Source organism: Pseudoliparis swirei, chromosome 17 (assembly GCF_029220125.1).
Source record: "Pseudoliparis swirei isolate HS2019 ecotype Mariana Trench chromosome 17, NWPU_hadal_v1, whole genome shotgun sequence".
NCBI classification, from domain to species: domain Eukaryota; kingdom Metazoa; phylum Chordata; class Actinopteri; order Perciformes; family Liparidae; genus Pseudoliparis; species Pseudoliparis swirei.
The window spans coordinates 11,022,142-11,036,943 of NC_079404.1; the positions used below are offsets into that span (position 1 = coordinate 11,022,142).

At 38.9% G+C, this 14,802-nt stretch overlaps 2 protein-coding genes across 8 annotated transcripts in view; one reads left to right on the forward strand and one right to left on the reverse strand.

The window, feature by feature from the left end:
• LOC130206856 (cilia- and flagella-associated protein 46-like) overlaps nucleotides 1-5,352 on the forward strand; it is a 233,052-nt gene extending 227,700 nt beyond the window's left edge. The window contains exon 7 of one of the 3 annotated variants that reach the window (XM_056435069.1): nucleotides 5,072-5,339. In XM_056435069.1, coding sequence (XP_056291044.1) covers nucleotides 5,072-5,220 — 149 coding nt within the window. In that variant the 3' untranslated portion in view covers nucleotides 5,221-5,339. Of the gene's footprint in view, nucleotides 1-5,071 lie in introns of all 3 variants that reach the window. The other 2 variants (XM_056435072.1, XM_056435071.1) reach the window with 2 other exon arrangements.
• LOC130206845 (collagen alpha-1(XIX) chain) overlaps nucleotides 1-14,802 on the reverse strand; it is a 93,259-nt gene that overhangs the window by 67,909 nt on the left and 10,548 nt on the right. For 3 of the 5 annotated variants that reach the window (XM_056435048.1, XM_056435045.1, XM_056435050.1), the window contains exons 7-10: nucleotides 14,260-14,340; nucleotides 13,478-13,597; nucleotides 8,009-8,053; nucleotides 4,260-4,304 (exon numbers count right to left, since the gene is read on the reverse strand). In XM_056435048.1, the coding sequence (XP_056291023.1) occupies nucleotides 4,260-4,304; nucleotides 8,009-8,053; nucleotides 13,478-13,597; nucleotides 14,260-14,340 (291 nt within the window). The remainder of the gene's footprint in view (nucleotides 1-4,259; nucleotides 4,305-8,008; nucleotides 8,054-13,477; nucleotides 13,598-14,259; nucleotides 14,341-14,802) is intronic. The other 2 variants (XM_056435049.1, XM_056435047.1) reach the window with 1 other exon arrangement.

Genomic DNA, 14,802 nt, shown 5'->3' on the forward strand with positions numbered 1-14,802 from the left:
TACTATTTACCAGCCAGAGCGGCTGCAGGTCACGACCCGTGTCTGACAAGAGGTAGAATAATTGCACATTTGAGTTACTATACACAATTTAATCATCGCAACGTGGGTTTGGCCTATTAGAGAGAGGCTAAATAAAACATTGTAGATGTACAACTCTATGTATTCAGATCATTATGTTGGGGAAGTGTTGTAATACTGAAAGGCAGGCTGTTAAAGCTCTGTGGAACAGGGTCTATAAGTAACATAGATATCTTAAGTGCCGGCCTACAAATGCCAGGGAGGTTACAGCAGGAAATGCCTTTTGTGACTTTCCATTTGCTCAGCGATACACCACCGCATACTGTGTAGTGATATCACACTAATCGCATTGAGTGCTGAAAAAGGTAGCATAATAGAATGTCTTTTACACTCTATGAATGAATAGTTTCCAAGGTAACCTAAATAAAGGGTCATTGTGTGACACTTCACTCTTCAACTGAACATATATCCACAAATGTCACTTGGATTACTCACAATATAACATGATGTTTACTCCCTCTGACCCACATGTTGTGTATCTGCAAAACGATACTAGATCACATGCTCATGCATAGAATTCTGGGTTCTCAGGTGTCTTCTCGGCCTGAAATATCATACTAACTTTAAAAATGGAATATGAGCAAATTGTAAGTAACGGCACACATCGGGTATTAGAGCCTCACAGTGGATAGGTTCATTGAAATCATCAAAAAAGGTTATTTGAGCAACATCCATTTCTTTGCTATTTCTTTGCAATCAAAGATGGTAAGTTACATATATATATATATATATATATATATATATACACATATATATACATATATATATACTGTATATATGTTACAAACGTCTAAAGGATTAATGCAGATAAAAGCTCTTGTTCGATATCTTTTTTTGCTTCTGAATCTCTGCATACAAAATTCAAAAACAATTGTGATAAACGGCAGAAAATCTTTTCTGTGATTATTTGTTTAGAAAAAAACACTGAGGGTGGAAATGGCAAATTCTGGTTAATCTCCACTTGAAATGAATCAATATTTCAATATTAACAACAAAGCCCATGACTAATTGAATATGAAAGGAGTTGTTCTGGCTGACAAACCAACAGAGAATATTAGCGACTACTTTGTGGTTCCCCTCAGCTCTGCAGTGCGTTTTAGAGTCTATTTAATCTAGTTGGTTTTATGCTCCACAACTTTATTCTCCCCGTTCTTATCTGCGTCATTTTCAGCAAAAAGGGCAGTACAAAATAACTGCATGCTTCTGTATCTGCCCTGCACTGAATGTCAGACAAGTAAGCAACTTAGAGCATCTGACTATTTAAAAGGTGCTTCATACGAGATTAAGAAAATGTCTATTGCCTCTCGACGGCTCTCAACATGGCGATGGCTGAGTCACCAACTTGCAGACAACGGTGTCGACGGCCAAAGTGCCGGCCAAGCTCACACTTTAACTAAGGGAGAACTTCTCCACATTGACTCCATGGTCGGGACGGCCTTACCAGCTGCAACCGCCTTTTGAGCGTAGTGCAGAGTTGCGGCCACGAGCCGCCCTGCTCACATACAGGGCCGTGCATAAAAGCATGCACGGCCTGGTCAGTAAACAGAGAACGAAGAAGCTCGGATTACAACACGTACAGAGGGGGAGTGGCTTCATTCTCTGCTTAAGTATAGATGCTACTCCACTGTATCTTTACATATGTGTTTGCCGCAATATCAAGTTCAGAGTTAGTAGAGACCAAAAGCAGTGATAAAAGAAGAGTGACTAATGGACTTGAATTAATGAGGTGGCCAGACACGACATTTCAAATGAATGCTAATGCAGCTCTGTAACTGCTGAATGTGTAAGCAAGCCATTACATTAAGCCGTACTCTTGCCCTTTTCCCCAAACTGGTGGTGTGCCAACCACCATCTACAGAAGGTAATACACTGACTATGGATGAGTACCTCATACAACCCCTCTTCAAAACATAAAAACTATCTCTTTGAAATAACCATCTAACTCAGCAGCAGATAAAAAGAGAACGTGTCAATGTCATCTCTGTGCTTCCGGGCAAAAGCAGGTCCAAGCCATGTTTAACTGAACTAAGCTCAAAGACCAATCCCTCTGGACTCTTGGATGTATTGGCAATTGGCTTGCTATCTGACAAGATATATATTATATATTATTACCCATTAAGGGTGATTAATTCTGAAACAACAAGCCGACAGGAGGAAATGCTACAATAATGTAGTCCCACTTTTCTTTTCTTTTTCAAACTGTTCAAGAACAGTCAGATGAACCGCTGAAGGAAATGCACGTTGAGCCTAGTGAGCAATGAGCATGGCCGAAGAAAGCCCAACCACGCGTTGGGAATGCACAGAGATGACAAACCAGTCACCTCTCCTGCTGAACACTGGAACTGTCCCTTTCTGTATTTCTGAACACAAACTGAAAAATGACATAAGAACAAGAATCTCATTGCTGTTGACAACGTTTCCAACTGGGCACCACTAACGATGCCCCCCCCCCCCCCCCACATACACACACAAAGAGAGCAGACCGGAGTGCCTCCCCAAACAGAGCTGCAATCGATGTCCTGATATGCAAGTCAGCAAACTGTTGCCATCTCAACTAATTTTTGAGCAGTTGTTTTTCTTGGACAAAGGTCATCAACACAGTCTCTTCATAGCGCACACGCCTGCAGCTGTTTTTACAGTTGATGTGCCGCTGGTGTCCAGTCAACTGAAGCCCAGGGTGAATCAGTGAGCGAAGAAAGAAAGGCTACTCACAAGCTCTGTCACTCTTTTTCCTCTTTGATTGCTCTGGCACCATGCAGCCATTAAGGAAAAAAACACCAGAGGACTCTGTACACTCACTTTACAGTTTCCGTTCCATGAATATTAAAACTACAAATCAGTCCGTTTTTTATGTAGGTGGTGTTAATTTCCAGGTAGGTGGTCTTGCTCTACTTCAAATTTCTATGTAAATAAACCTGATTGTGTCATTCATATGCAAACATACACATGACTTCAACTGGCTTCTTAAGCAGCCAAGAGCTACTCAGCTTGGAACAAAGAGAGATGTGTTGGTTGTGGGAGGACAAACTAATGCTTGAGTTTGTAATGGATTATTTTATTTTTCTTTCAATCGGAATTGTACTTTAATGACTGCACTACAGGGAAGTACTCATAGGTGGAAAGCCAGAAGAACAAAATCTATCCTGCCCGATCGGATCCTTCCTAGTTGACTAACATCCTCCTTCTCTTTAATGAGGCGCACAGTAAACTGCCTCTCCTTTCCATCCCCAGCAGCTAACCGTTAACACAACATAAAGATTATTTCTGTTGAAAAATACAAACATATAGAGAATACTATTCTATTAGTAAATTCAGTGTGTTTTCCTGCAATCCAAAGTACTAATTCATAGCAAATATCTAAACATTTCGAATGGCGTCCTTCTAACTCATACAATTTTTTTTTTAATACTCCCAGTACACTGTATTTTTATACTCGTTCGGCTCTCTCCAGCTTTCAGAGTAACTATTAGGGCAGAGTGCACATCCGCAGCCTGCAGGGAGGCTGATTTCTGCGGCAGCTGTTTGTTTACTCAAGGGGTGGTGATGAAAAGAAAGTCCCTTTATTGAGCTACTTTAAATTGACCATCTGCACAGCTATCATCCACTGAGAGAGAGACGTTCTGGGCGAACAAATGCTGTTCAACACAAAACATACTTTGATTTAACTAATACTTTAGAAGGACCGCACTAATTTGCTCATGGCGAAAATAACTCCACAACCGAAGAAGAACAGTAAATCACTTCTAGTGCGTTTGCATTACATAAAAGGAAAAAAAAGAAAATAATTTACTAGCGCCTCTTGTTGTGGTTCACCTTATACTGCACATATATTAGTTTCATCACTACAGTCAGGTTTAAGGGCAAGCAATACAGTTTAAAACTAAAATGACAAAGAAGGGACTATGGTAATTAGAAAAATGAGTTAAGGCCATTAGTATGTAAAGGCTATGGTAGCATACATATTTATTAATTTCACTACACTACAGGCTCGAACACACTTAACTCCACTTCAGATATGACAGGCACCTGAAAACAGCCACACAGAAACCTGCGCTTTACTCCTACCCCCCAGCCATCACACAGAAAATGAAAAACCTATAAGAATTGATTCCCTGACGAAACTAGATCTGGCTGATGTGCTATGTATGGAATATATGTCTGCTGGAGATAGAAGTACTTACCTTCTCCCCATCGATTCCCTTTTCCCCATCTGATCCAAGTTCCCCCTGCAATGACAAGATTGAAAGTTAAAAGGCAAGGAAAGAACGCTTGCAACGATTATATTTTAATCTTTTTCCCCACACTTTTACACCCAGAATGTATTAATAATTTGGTGCAGTTAATACCACTTTAATACCACACTTGGAATGAACCAAAACCTCTGTAAAACCTCTCTAGCAAGATTAATGAGGGACATGGATACTTCAAAAAGCTTGTTTTAGTTTTATTAATTTGATTTTCAAAGTAATCATGATTTATAAAATAATTAAATCTCTAAGTTAATAGAACAACAAAACACATTACAACAAAATAGGCTCGTTGCAGAGGGAAAGAAAAGTTGAAAAATATGTTCACGCGCATATATATATATATATATATTAGGGCTGTCAATCGATTAAAAAAAAGTAACTCATTAATCGCACATTTTGAAATTGCGATAATTGCGTTAATTGCGTTAAAATATTTTAGTGCGTTAACGCGGCCAAATTAATCGCATAGATTAACGCGTTAACGCTGACAGCCCTAATATATATATATATATACGGAATATATATATAAGAATGTTTGTATATATATATATATTATATATGCATATATATGCATCTATACATATATACTAATTTCACCACAGAAAGACACTTCTGTAGTGAAATATGCATGTATATGCATATATATGCATACATATGCATATATATACATACATCCACACATACATATATACATGCATACATCCATCCATCCATCCATTATCAATACCGCTTATCCTCATTAGGGTCGCGGGGGCTCTGGAGCCGATCCCAGCTGACAGGGCGAAGGCAGGGGACACCCTGGACAGGCCGCCAGTCCATCGAGGGCACATATAGAGACAGACAACCATTCACGCTCACATTCACACCTATGGGCAATTTAGAGATCAATTAACCTGACGGCATGTCTTTGGACTGTGGGAGGAAGCCGGAGAACCCGGAGGGAACCCACGCTGCCACGGGGAGAACATGCAAACTCCACACAGAAGGACCGCCCACACCGGGAATTGAACCCACGGCCCTCTTGCTGTGAGGCGACAGTGCTAGCCACTACACCACCGTGCAGCCTTACATGCATACAGTACATACATATATAAAGCTAAATTAATTGTCAAACACAAAAATAATACAATAAAAAGGGTCTGGTCCAATCTGTGGGCCGCTTATTTTGAGAATATTATAATGTTGTAATTCAGATACCAGCAAGAGGAGAGCGCCACCAAACATGTATTCATCATGATTTTCAGGAAGCAGGTTAGGCCTTATACAGATCCTCGTAAATGTTGGCTCATCTTGTATTGAATGAGTTTGCTTTGAAAGGGACTGTGATGAGTACAACATCTTGATCTTAGGTTTTCATAGATTTTCAGATATCCCTTACATAAGATAATCAACACATTCATGAAGAAATACAGCTACTAAATGTGAGCATATCTCTTGTATTGACTCACTGAAAGCACTAAGGAGCTTTAGTAGTGGTTTATTTCCATCAACATGCACACATGCACATGTAAGCACCAAGAGGCTCCACAATCTGAACATGGCACTACACAGATGGACTGTTAAGTGTAAGTGTACTATTTCTATCATGGAGTTTTATTGAGTTATTGTGGTTACAAGAATGTGTCTACGGTCACACGCAAATACTTACATGCCACCAGGGCGGCTTTGTGTTCCACATACAAAGCCATGTGTCACAGCAACATACAAAATAAATAATTTCTAAAAGCATCTATTTATGAAAGTAAAACTGTGCAAAAGGGGTGAGAGTAGAACTTTTTGTCCACTCCTCATTGGTGCAATGAAGTTAAATCCCAAGCTCTCAAAGTCACTTGCAGCTCCTTCGAACTGAGCTGAGTGGGGAACCACACAAACAATTTCCCAGCAATATTGTTTGTGTCACTGCGTCATTGCAGCTCCAGCAAAGTCTATAGCATTTCCACAAATATAACATCTTAGATGCTCCTTTCCACAAATATCTTTGTGATCACTGATTTTCTGTTAAGCTACCCAGCCCCTGCTTTCCACCAACTCTGCCAGAAATATGTGAGATATCTTGGAACTTGTTGGCTCTGTCATGAGAGTGTAACCTATACAGTTTCATGACCTCAGCTGGCCCGTAATGCTCAAGCAAACTGTCATATTATATTGTCCGAGGACATCCATAGCAATACTTTTATATGGACAGCTGCATGAAATTGTTGTTCTCACATTGTGGCAAACAAAAGTGTCTGACGATGTGTGTGAGTTTGTCCAAGGGCACCATTTAAGACAGAAGAGCCAGAAAAAGATGAATCGATGAGGTTAAGTATAAATTACTATGAAATGTGGTACTGTGTAATAACTTTATGTTCAATACGACTGGTGGTGCCCTTGGTGTGGACTTTTCATGTGCACTGTTTAGTAGTGAAACAGCTTTCGCTGTCTCCTAAACCTCATCTCATAAAGAGAGAGATGCCATGAAGTGCTATTCGATATCACATGTATCAAGCTACCTCTGCAAATGTCCTCCATCGTGAGCTTTACATCTTCTATGGAAATAAATCCAGGATTTAGCCATCTTTCACAACCAGGAATGATCTTATGCTTTGCCGATGACTAACCTCCCACCACAACCATCTGCTCTACAGTCCATCACTTCAATACAATATCTAGCAGATATGAATATTTTCTTGTTGTGTATTTGTTTAATGTTTATGCTAACAGAATCACAACCCATACCATCTCTTTCCAAAGCATTGAATTACTACAGGACATTATTACTTTAAGACATGTAAACTACAGCCAAGTCCTGGCATTACAAAAAATAGGGCGCCCTAGAGATTCGACCTACCCCCCCACCCCCCCCCTTCACTAAAAGAGATAAATACAGTTGTCCAAGATGCCACATATAATTTCCGACAAACTCACTGATGGCAGCAACACAATAAGCAAGCAACCGAATAGTGATGGAAAATGAGCATGTGAAATCTGGCTACTGTCGCAGCTCTTTCGGATTGTAACAGCAGCATCCAATTACAAAACGACCACATAGCCGGTCTGGAAGCGTCTATTACAATTTGCACTTTTCTCCCAATTTAAATGTCTGACTCTACAGCAAGCCGTTCGTTTTTCACAGTGAAGATCTTCCCTGAGAGGGGATAACTGATACAGTGACGTTCACCCACAGATGTCAGCCCAGTCCCCGACCCTCTCCGACTCCACAGACAACGACACAATCCCCTACTGCCAGCTGTGGGCGATGTGGCCCTTGGCCAAGCCAGAAACTCTGACGCTGCTCTCTGAAGTTGCGTCTCTGTCGCAGCACAATGCGCCAACCAAGCACCCGCTTGCTGATTTAATTTGACTTTGAGATTGCTTTGTTTTCTGCGTTGCCATGGCGGGGTCAACACAAAAGCAAGCCAGGGATCCAATGATGTTAGAAAATCATCTCAAAGACGGGGCAGTGGCAGATTCCATAAATCACCAAACCCTACGTGCCACCTGCTATTCACTGCATCAAAAGAACTTGCGGCAAAAAACAAAGCAAAAAGCATAAGGGAAGGAGTAAGCGTTAAAAAAAGCTGAAGCTCTCGACTGAGATCATGTCAATCTCAACTTGAATCACAGCTTCAAGGGGAAAAACAACACCAGGGAACTGTGATGCTACGGGTTTAAAGTTGTTTCATCAGTGAGGAGTCTACCTTTTGTCCCGCGTTTCCTGAAGGCCCGGCCTCCCCTGTGTTCCCCTGTGACGGGACCAACACACAGAGAGTTAGTGAGAGGTCTCTCGTTCACACATTAGTGAATAGCTTTATGACGGCTTGTCATTTCAGCAGCGATCTTGCTCCTACAGCTGCTGCACATGTTACTGCTGACATAGCGGCTCAGCAGCTGCAGATCAGGATACTATTTCCCAACAACTGGAAAGCGCAAATATGAACCTTGTTAGTGTTCATTGTATTTTCTTAATAAATTCATTTTCAAAAAGGTGACAAGGCAAGAAAAGAAAGAAGGGAAAAAAAGCCAAAGAAGTATAACGTTATACCGGGTGGTGAAGGAAAAGACATAATAGAAGAGAAAAGGAAAGGGAGTGTCCACAGTATTGTTAAGAGAGAGAAAGAAGATGGAGCTAGATAGTTATCCAACAAATTAAGCTCACACAGAACTTGCTGCAAGCTAAAAATCTAATTAAATGTGATGTCCATTCACAATCCATTACTACAACTCAATAGAGTTGTTTAGGAAGAACAGGGAAATGTAACACATTCTAATAACTGAGTTACCTTCTCTAAATGAGTTATGGACATATTATTGTAGAAAACACACTCAGTCTACCTTTTATAAAGTAGACGGCACAATCTGTGAAAATACTGTTCTTTGACTTAAGCATGTGGAAAGTTGTTATACTTTCGCTGGACTCAGCAACTATTTGATTATACCATTTCTGAGACAAAGGAAACTCATCCTGGTTCATTGAGAACAGATAAGCTTCCAAGAAAAAGCACAGTGCTCATAATTCTTCTTTAATGTCGATGTTCTAATCAATCACTGACACAAAACCTTTTATTAGAAAAGCTAATAACATTTTCACACTGATGAATATGATAGAAAAAATAAAAGGTTTTGGCAGTTAATCAAAATTCACTGTCAGCTAAATAATGAAGTGTCTTGAAAACAATTATTTAAATGATTCACTTTGGAGGTTCAAAGGGTATGCATTGAATTAGAGAGAACTAATTGAAAAAACACAAGCAATAAAGACAGGAGAGTTGTAAACGGTCAAAAACTAATTGAAGGCATTATAAAATGGGGAAGAAGTTTTAATTTCACCATGATGTCCATGTTGTTGTTTTTTTCTTTTGCATGTACATGCAGGAGCAGTAAAGCTAGTAATACCAGGGTTTATGTGCAAGGCCATAGAAAATGGATTTCCTTTCAAGTAAGCTGCATTCTTATGACCCAATCCTTATCTGTTTAATTTCCTGAGGGATTTTGGATTAATCATAGCAGTTTAATCCCTTTGCAGTGCATTATAATTCTCCATCAAACTCTTGACTGTAATGCAGGACAGTACTTTCTGTTGAAGTAACAACGTCTAAGTAATCCCGCACACTTTCCTGAGAGAACCTGTGTGAAGGTCACTATGATTGGCCTGCACTTCTTATTGTGGGTGTTTCAAATGCTCTAAATTTACCAAATGTCTTGTTGGGATAAATTGTTAATAAGTATACTCTGACTACTTTTTAATCTTATCCAGAGTGAGATTATCATGTTGATAATTAAAAGTCTCATGAGCTTACTTTATTAACAGTGTTTGCTCTAACTGTGTTTCCCCTGTTCAGTGTATTAGAATGGAAATCTAATATAGTGGCGCAGTGTCATAGTCACTGGAAGTCCCTTGGAAATATAGCGATCAATATAAATTAACTAAGCTTAAACAGAGGTCCACTGCTACCCCAATATACCAGACATATTATTGTGCAACAAGGTCAATTACTACATGTGATTGTGTCAAAGATGTTTCTGATATTCTGCACAAATGGCTCAAAATGAACGACGTGTCTGCTGTTTTTCTCCGAGTGGTAGTGACACATGAACACGTTCGAACCCCACAAGACATGAGACACATTTTCACTGGATGAATAGTGACATGTTGTTGTCTTCAAGTGTCTGCTCCAGTGGCTTCCTTCACTAAAATGATAGCTAATGCCAGTGAATAGCACACTACATCTGGTTAGCCATCATATCATATGCAGCTCTGCCTGCGTTATTAAATCAAATACATATCAACCTATTACAGTACCATGTTAAACCAAGATCATCGGTTTCTAGGTATATAATGGTAAAATAAAGTCTCACCAAAGCTAAAGGCCATGAGTGTATTAAAGAGCAACTGTGGTTTGTGGGAACTCATTGACACTCTAAATCAGGTAAATTAAATGATCTCAAAGCACCACTGTCAGAGCACTAATTGCCGGTGGGAACGCTGCTGCTGTGCAGTTAAGGTGTTGATTTTATCATCATTTAAACACGTCTCCTTGTCTGAGATGTATTCAATCAAGACTAAACCTTGGATTACTTGTGGTATTCCTCCACACTGAATTCAATTCTCACCCTGCAGCAACAATTCATTATATGCCAGTAAAGAGAGATGGAGAAGGGCATTAGGAGAAAAAGGAGTTTCACATTAAGAAAAAGAGGAACCTCTGAAGACCTGAGGTGGGAGGAACTCGTTGGGAGGAGTAGGGCAGATATTTATGCCAAACACACACGCTTTTTCTTCATAAAATAAGTTTAAAAATAATTGTTTTTTTAATACATTTTATAATTAAAAATAAATAAAAATGATGTCCACAATTCAGGAAAAAATTGACAACCTTATATTAGGTGTATACGTGTATGTTTCTGTAACTTGTTCATGCCAAGTGCAGTAAATGCAAAAATACCCGAACAATAAACCCAAGTCAATATCATAAATAATATACCGAATTAAACATGAGTTCAGTTAAGTTGCAGTTCACCATTGTTATTAAACAGCCTTCTGACAAACAACAGTGGAACAATGGGTCAAATATTTTCATAAAAATGTAAGAAAAAGAACAAAATTCTGAGTAAAAACTACGTTTTATCAACTGACTGCCAGTTAGTCTTCAACGTCTAGTTTCCGATCAAGTGTTTCCTTAACTTCATTGATTTAGTGTTCAAGGCTGTAATAGGATTTGTTGAGAATTCTGTTCAGTACGTAAACAAATGGTGCCAAGTATTGATTTGTTGAGGACCTGAAATTAGATTCCAGGTGTTAAGAGCGTGAGCCACTGACTCATAGTGCAAGACATGACCAGCAGGAACAATAGGGGGGGGAAAGTGGAATGGCCTCTGGAAAACAATATTAAAATCATTGCTAAACACTGGAACACAACACATGTGCACTCAGGCTCTCTTTGGGTGGGCTCTTATATAAATATATAAATATATAAGAGCATGTCACGGTGCCTGCCATAGATGCTGCCTTTTGTGAAATGTAAAATTGCCTGATACATTCTTTCCCTCTGAATATAGTCATTGCACTTTTTCAGCAAGTAATAAATCCTCAGGACCGCCAAAGTGCACATTTACATACACATTACAGCTTGAGTGCTGATGCCTGCTCGGTCAATTAAGAGTCATTAGAGGCCAATTATAACACATTTACAATTCTGATTTGTACAATCTGTTGCTATACACACAATTAGGGCAAATATAATTATATATTCCGAACAACAAAATGGGCTTGCACAAAGCAAAATAAAATATACAGAGATTTACGACTGTTTTACGAGACCTAGAATGTCCTGAATATCAGCACCTTGTCGGTGCTGTTTGTCGGCTAAACAGCGTTAAACACAATGGCAGTAAGAACTAATCACTATGTAGTCAGCGCAAATGAAATACCCGAATTCCAAATAACACTATTAGATAGATTTTGATTTTGTGCCTTCCAGCTACAGCAGCTACATCATGTTAAATCAGATACTGACCCAGAAGCCATCTGGTCTTATCAGGCATACAGTACAACCACCTGTTTATCCCGATGAATCCCATTCATAGCAGAATGCATTCATCCTCGGTTCTTTTCTAACCAAGCACAGAAAGCTAAAAGGCCGATGTCATACTCCAAACCTTGTGATTTTGGAAAAACTTCCCCCCCCCAAAAAAGTGGGGGAAAAAAACATTATTTGTCTGGGTATTTGGTGGGTCATTTATGTTTGTTCTTGCTCTACAACCAACACAGCACCTACACTTTTCAGTGAGTGGTCATTTATATGTTCACCTGTCTCTTGAGCTGTCATAGATACTATTGTTCTCGTGATTGGATAAATGTATGATTTCCTAATTCACAGATCTTGAGAGATTTGTGAGAAAATTAATCTTGCGATGGTAATTTTAAGGTAGCTCAATGAAAGACCTTGATGGCTATACATGACTCATTGTCAGACACTAAAACATAGACATTTGCTTGCTGAGAGAGAGAGAGAGAGAGAGAGAGAGAGAGAGAGAGAGAGAGGGAGAGAGAGAATTAATTACTGACGAAGTATACATTTGTCCTTCAGGGAGTTGCTGTCATTCTTCACATTTAAACCTTGCAACTGTCCTGGAAAATTAATGGAACTGGCCACATAAAAAACCCACAGTAGCATATTATAATTTGAGAACAAAAGTATGGGAATATTTACAACATAGGATAAAGCACAGTGGCCCAGTGATAGCGCTCTATGATTCAGTGAATGTTTCTAGATTATTTATGACGAACAGTGAATCGTGGATGTTGAACGGGATGTTGCCCACCTTCTAGAGTCTAGACTGAAGTGAAAATATTGCAGCTATAACAATTACTTAACCCCTGCAGGTTCCTCATTCATTAAATACCAAGAACAAATAAGTTAATTTATCAATATCATAAAAATGTTGTCTCGGAAGAAATTGTGGCAAGGAGGGTTTAAAGATGACTTATAATATATATATTTATATATATATATATTAATATAAAAGATTACACTTTTGCATGGGGTTTAAATATGACTTATAATATATACAATATATATATATATATCTCTATATATATATATATATTATATATTATAAGTCATCTATTATATAATATGAGTCCAAATATATAACAAATATATAATACATATGTATATATATATATATATATTCTATATATTATAAGTCATCTTTATACCACAAGCAAAAGTGTCATCTTTTTTTAATTTGAACCTATTGTAATATGCAACATTAATTTCTCTATAGTTGCAAAATAGTCTTTTAATCCACGACCCATAGAGGTTTATTTGGCTGTTAGTCTATGACAAGTTGATTCAGTCTGCAACATTTGTAAAGGATGAAAAAAGTTGTATGTGGAAGTTATCATAACCTGAAAAGGCTTTCGGGTCTCACACATTCATAGCACTGTGCAGATGTATCATCACTGAAGAGTTTGGGAGAAATATACCTGTGTTTGCTTCTACATCATGGCTATACGATCTACTTGTTTTGTACAACTGTCCTTTAACTGGCAGTTTAGTGCCGACACAAGATGAGTAAATGCACTGTAAATCAGTGCTGGTTCCGTTACAATAGGCATTACACTTACTCAATTAGAGGCCCTTGTTAGGTAGAATTGATTGTACCTTTTCAGCTGGACAGTGACATCTGTCAATTGACTTTAAGACCGGCAGAGACAGCATCTGGGGGAGCTGGGCTGTAACCAGGGGAGGGGAAGTCCCATTAAAGGTCTTCTTGGCTTCACACTGGAACAATACAGAAATTTCACCATTTAGCCACCTTCCTTGGTCATGTATGCAACATAGCAGAAAACTCCAGAATTCACTGTAGTGCAGCGCACTTAACAGTACAAGGTAACCTGGGTTTTAGCAGATATATATTTACATCATGCTGCCATAACAAATATAAAAAGCATACCGTGCAGGGAAACTTGGAAAGTAATAAGCAGACAAGCAGGAATAAGTCCCTCTCAAGGTCATAACAATTCCCTCAGAGTAATTTTACACTGACAGGACACCATGTGATGGAGACAAGCAATGGCAAGAGGTCAAACGTCATCTCTCATTTGGAATCACTGGGACATTAGCTGGAATTGATTCGTGGGTGATGAAGGATCTCTCTTATTGAGTTTTTATCTTGGGACATATGTCCTCGTAGAAAGACCAAAAACTCTGTTACCACCGAGCACCAACTTGCTTGAATACTTGGATATGTGACCCTCTGATGTATGCTTTTCTAGTCTCAGAATTTTGGAGGCAACCATATATTGCGTCTTCTCATTTTACACTTTAGTTGTGAAATGTATTTTATATAATACAAGTTGTCTCAAACAAATTAATACTCAGTACTTTTTGTCATTTGATTTATAATAAAGAATCCTGAGATTTTACAGATTTTAGCGTTTTACCTTTGGCCCCAGTAGCTCACAGCAATTTTCCATTTCAGCCATATAAGGGTCACAGTAGATCAGGATTTGTTTCACTTCAACCTGTGGAAAAAATCTCTCATTAGGAACCATTACATCACCATACAGTACTTTCATCATCACATCATGCTCCTGTTGTTACTGACAAAGGTCTGCTCTTCACTGGTTAAAACGGTACAAGTTGTCCTAACATTGTCCATTGGCAACAAACCATTTCAAAAACCTTTTTGATCCATACCTACTTATAACAATTCAAAAGCCTTCAACTTCTACATGAACTGCAGCTGCTTCAGGGCAGAATTTGAACCCTACCATTTTTTCAGATGTGCTGACTTACAGCTTTACTAATTACATGGTGTAAGAAGTCAGCTGTTAATGCCACTTAAGCCAAGTTCTACTCTGAGGCATTGAGTGACCAAACCGCAAAACTGACCGAATGTTTATTTTATTTGAGCCCTTTGGGGCGTCTCTGAGAATGAGCATACCTGACACATATAACACAATAGAGGATTTACAGAGATTGAA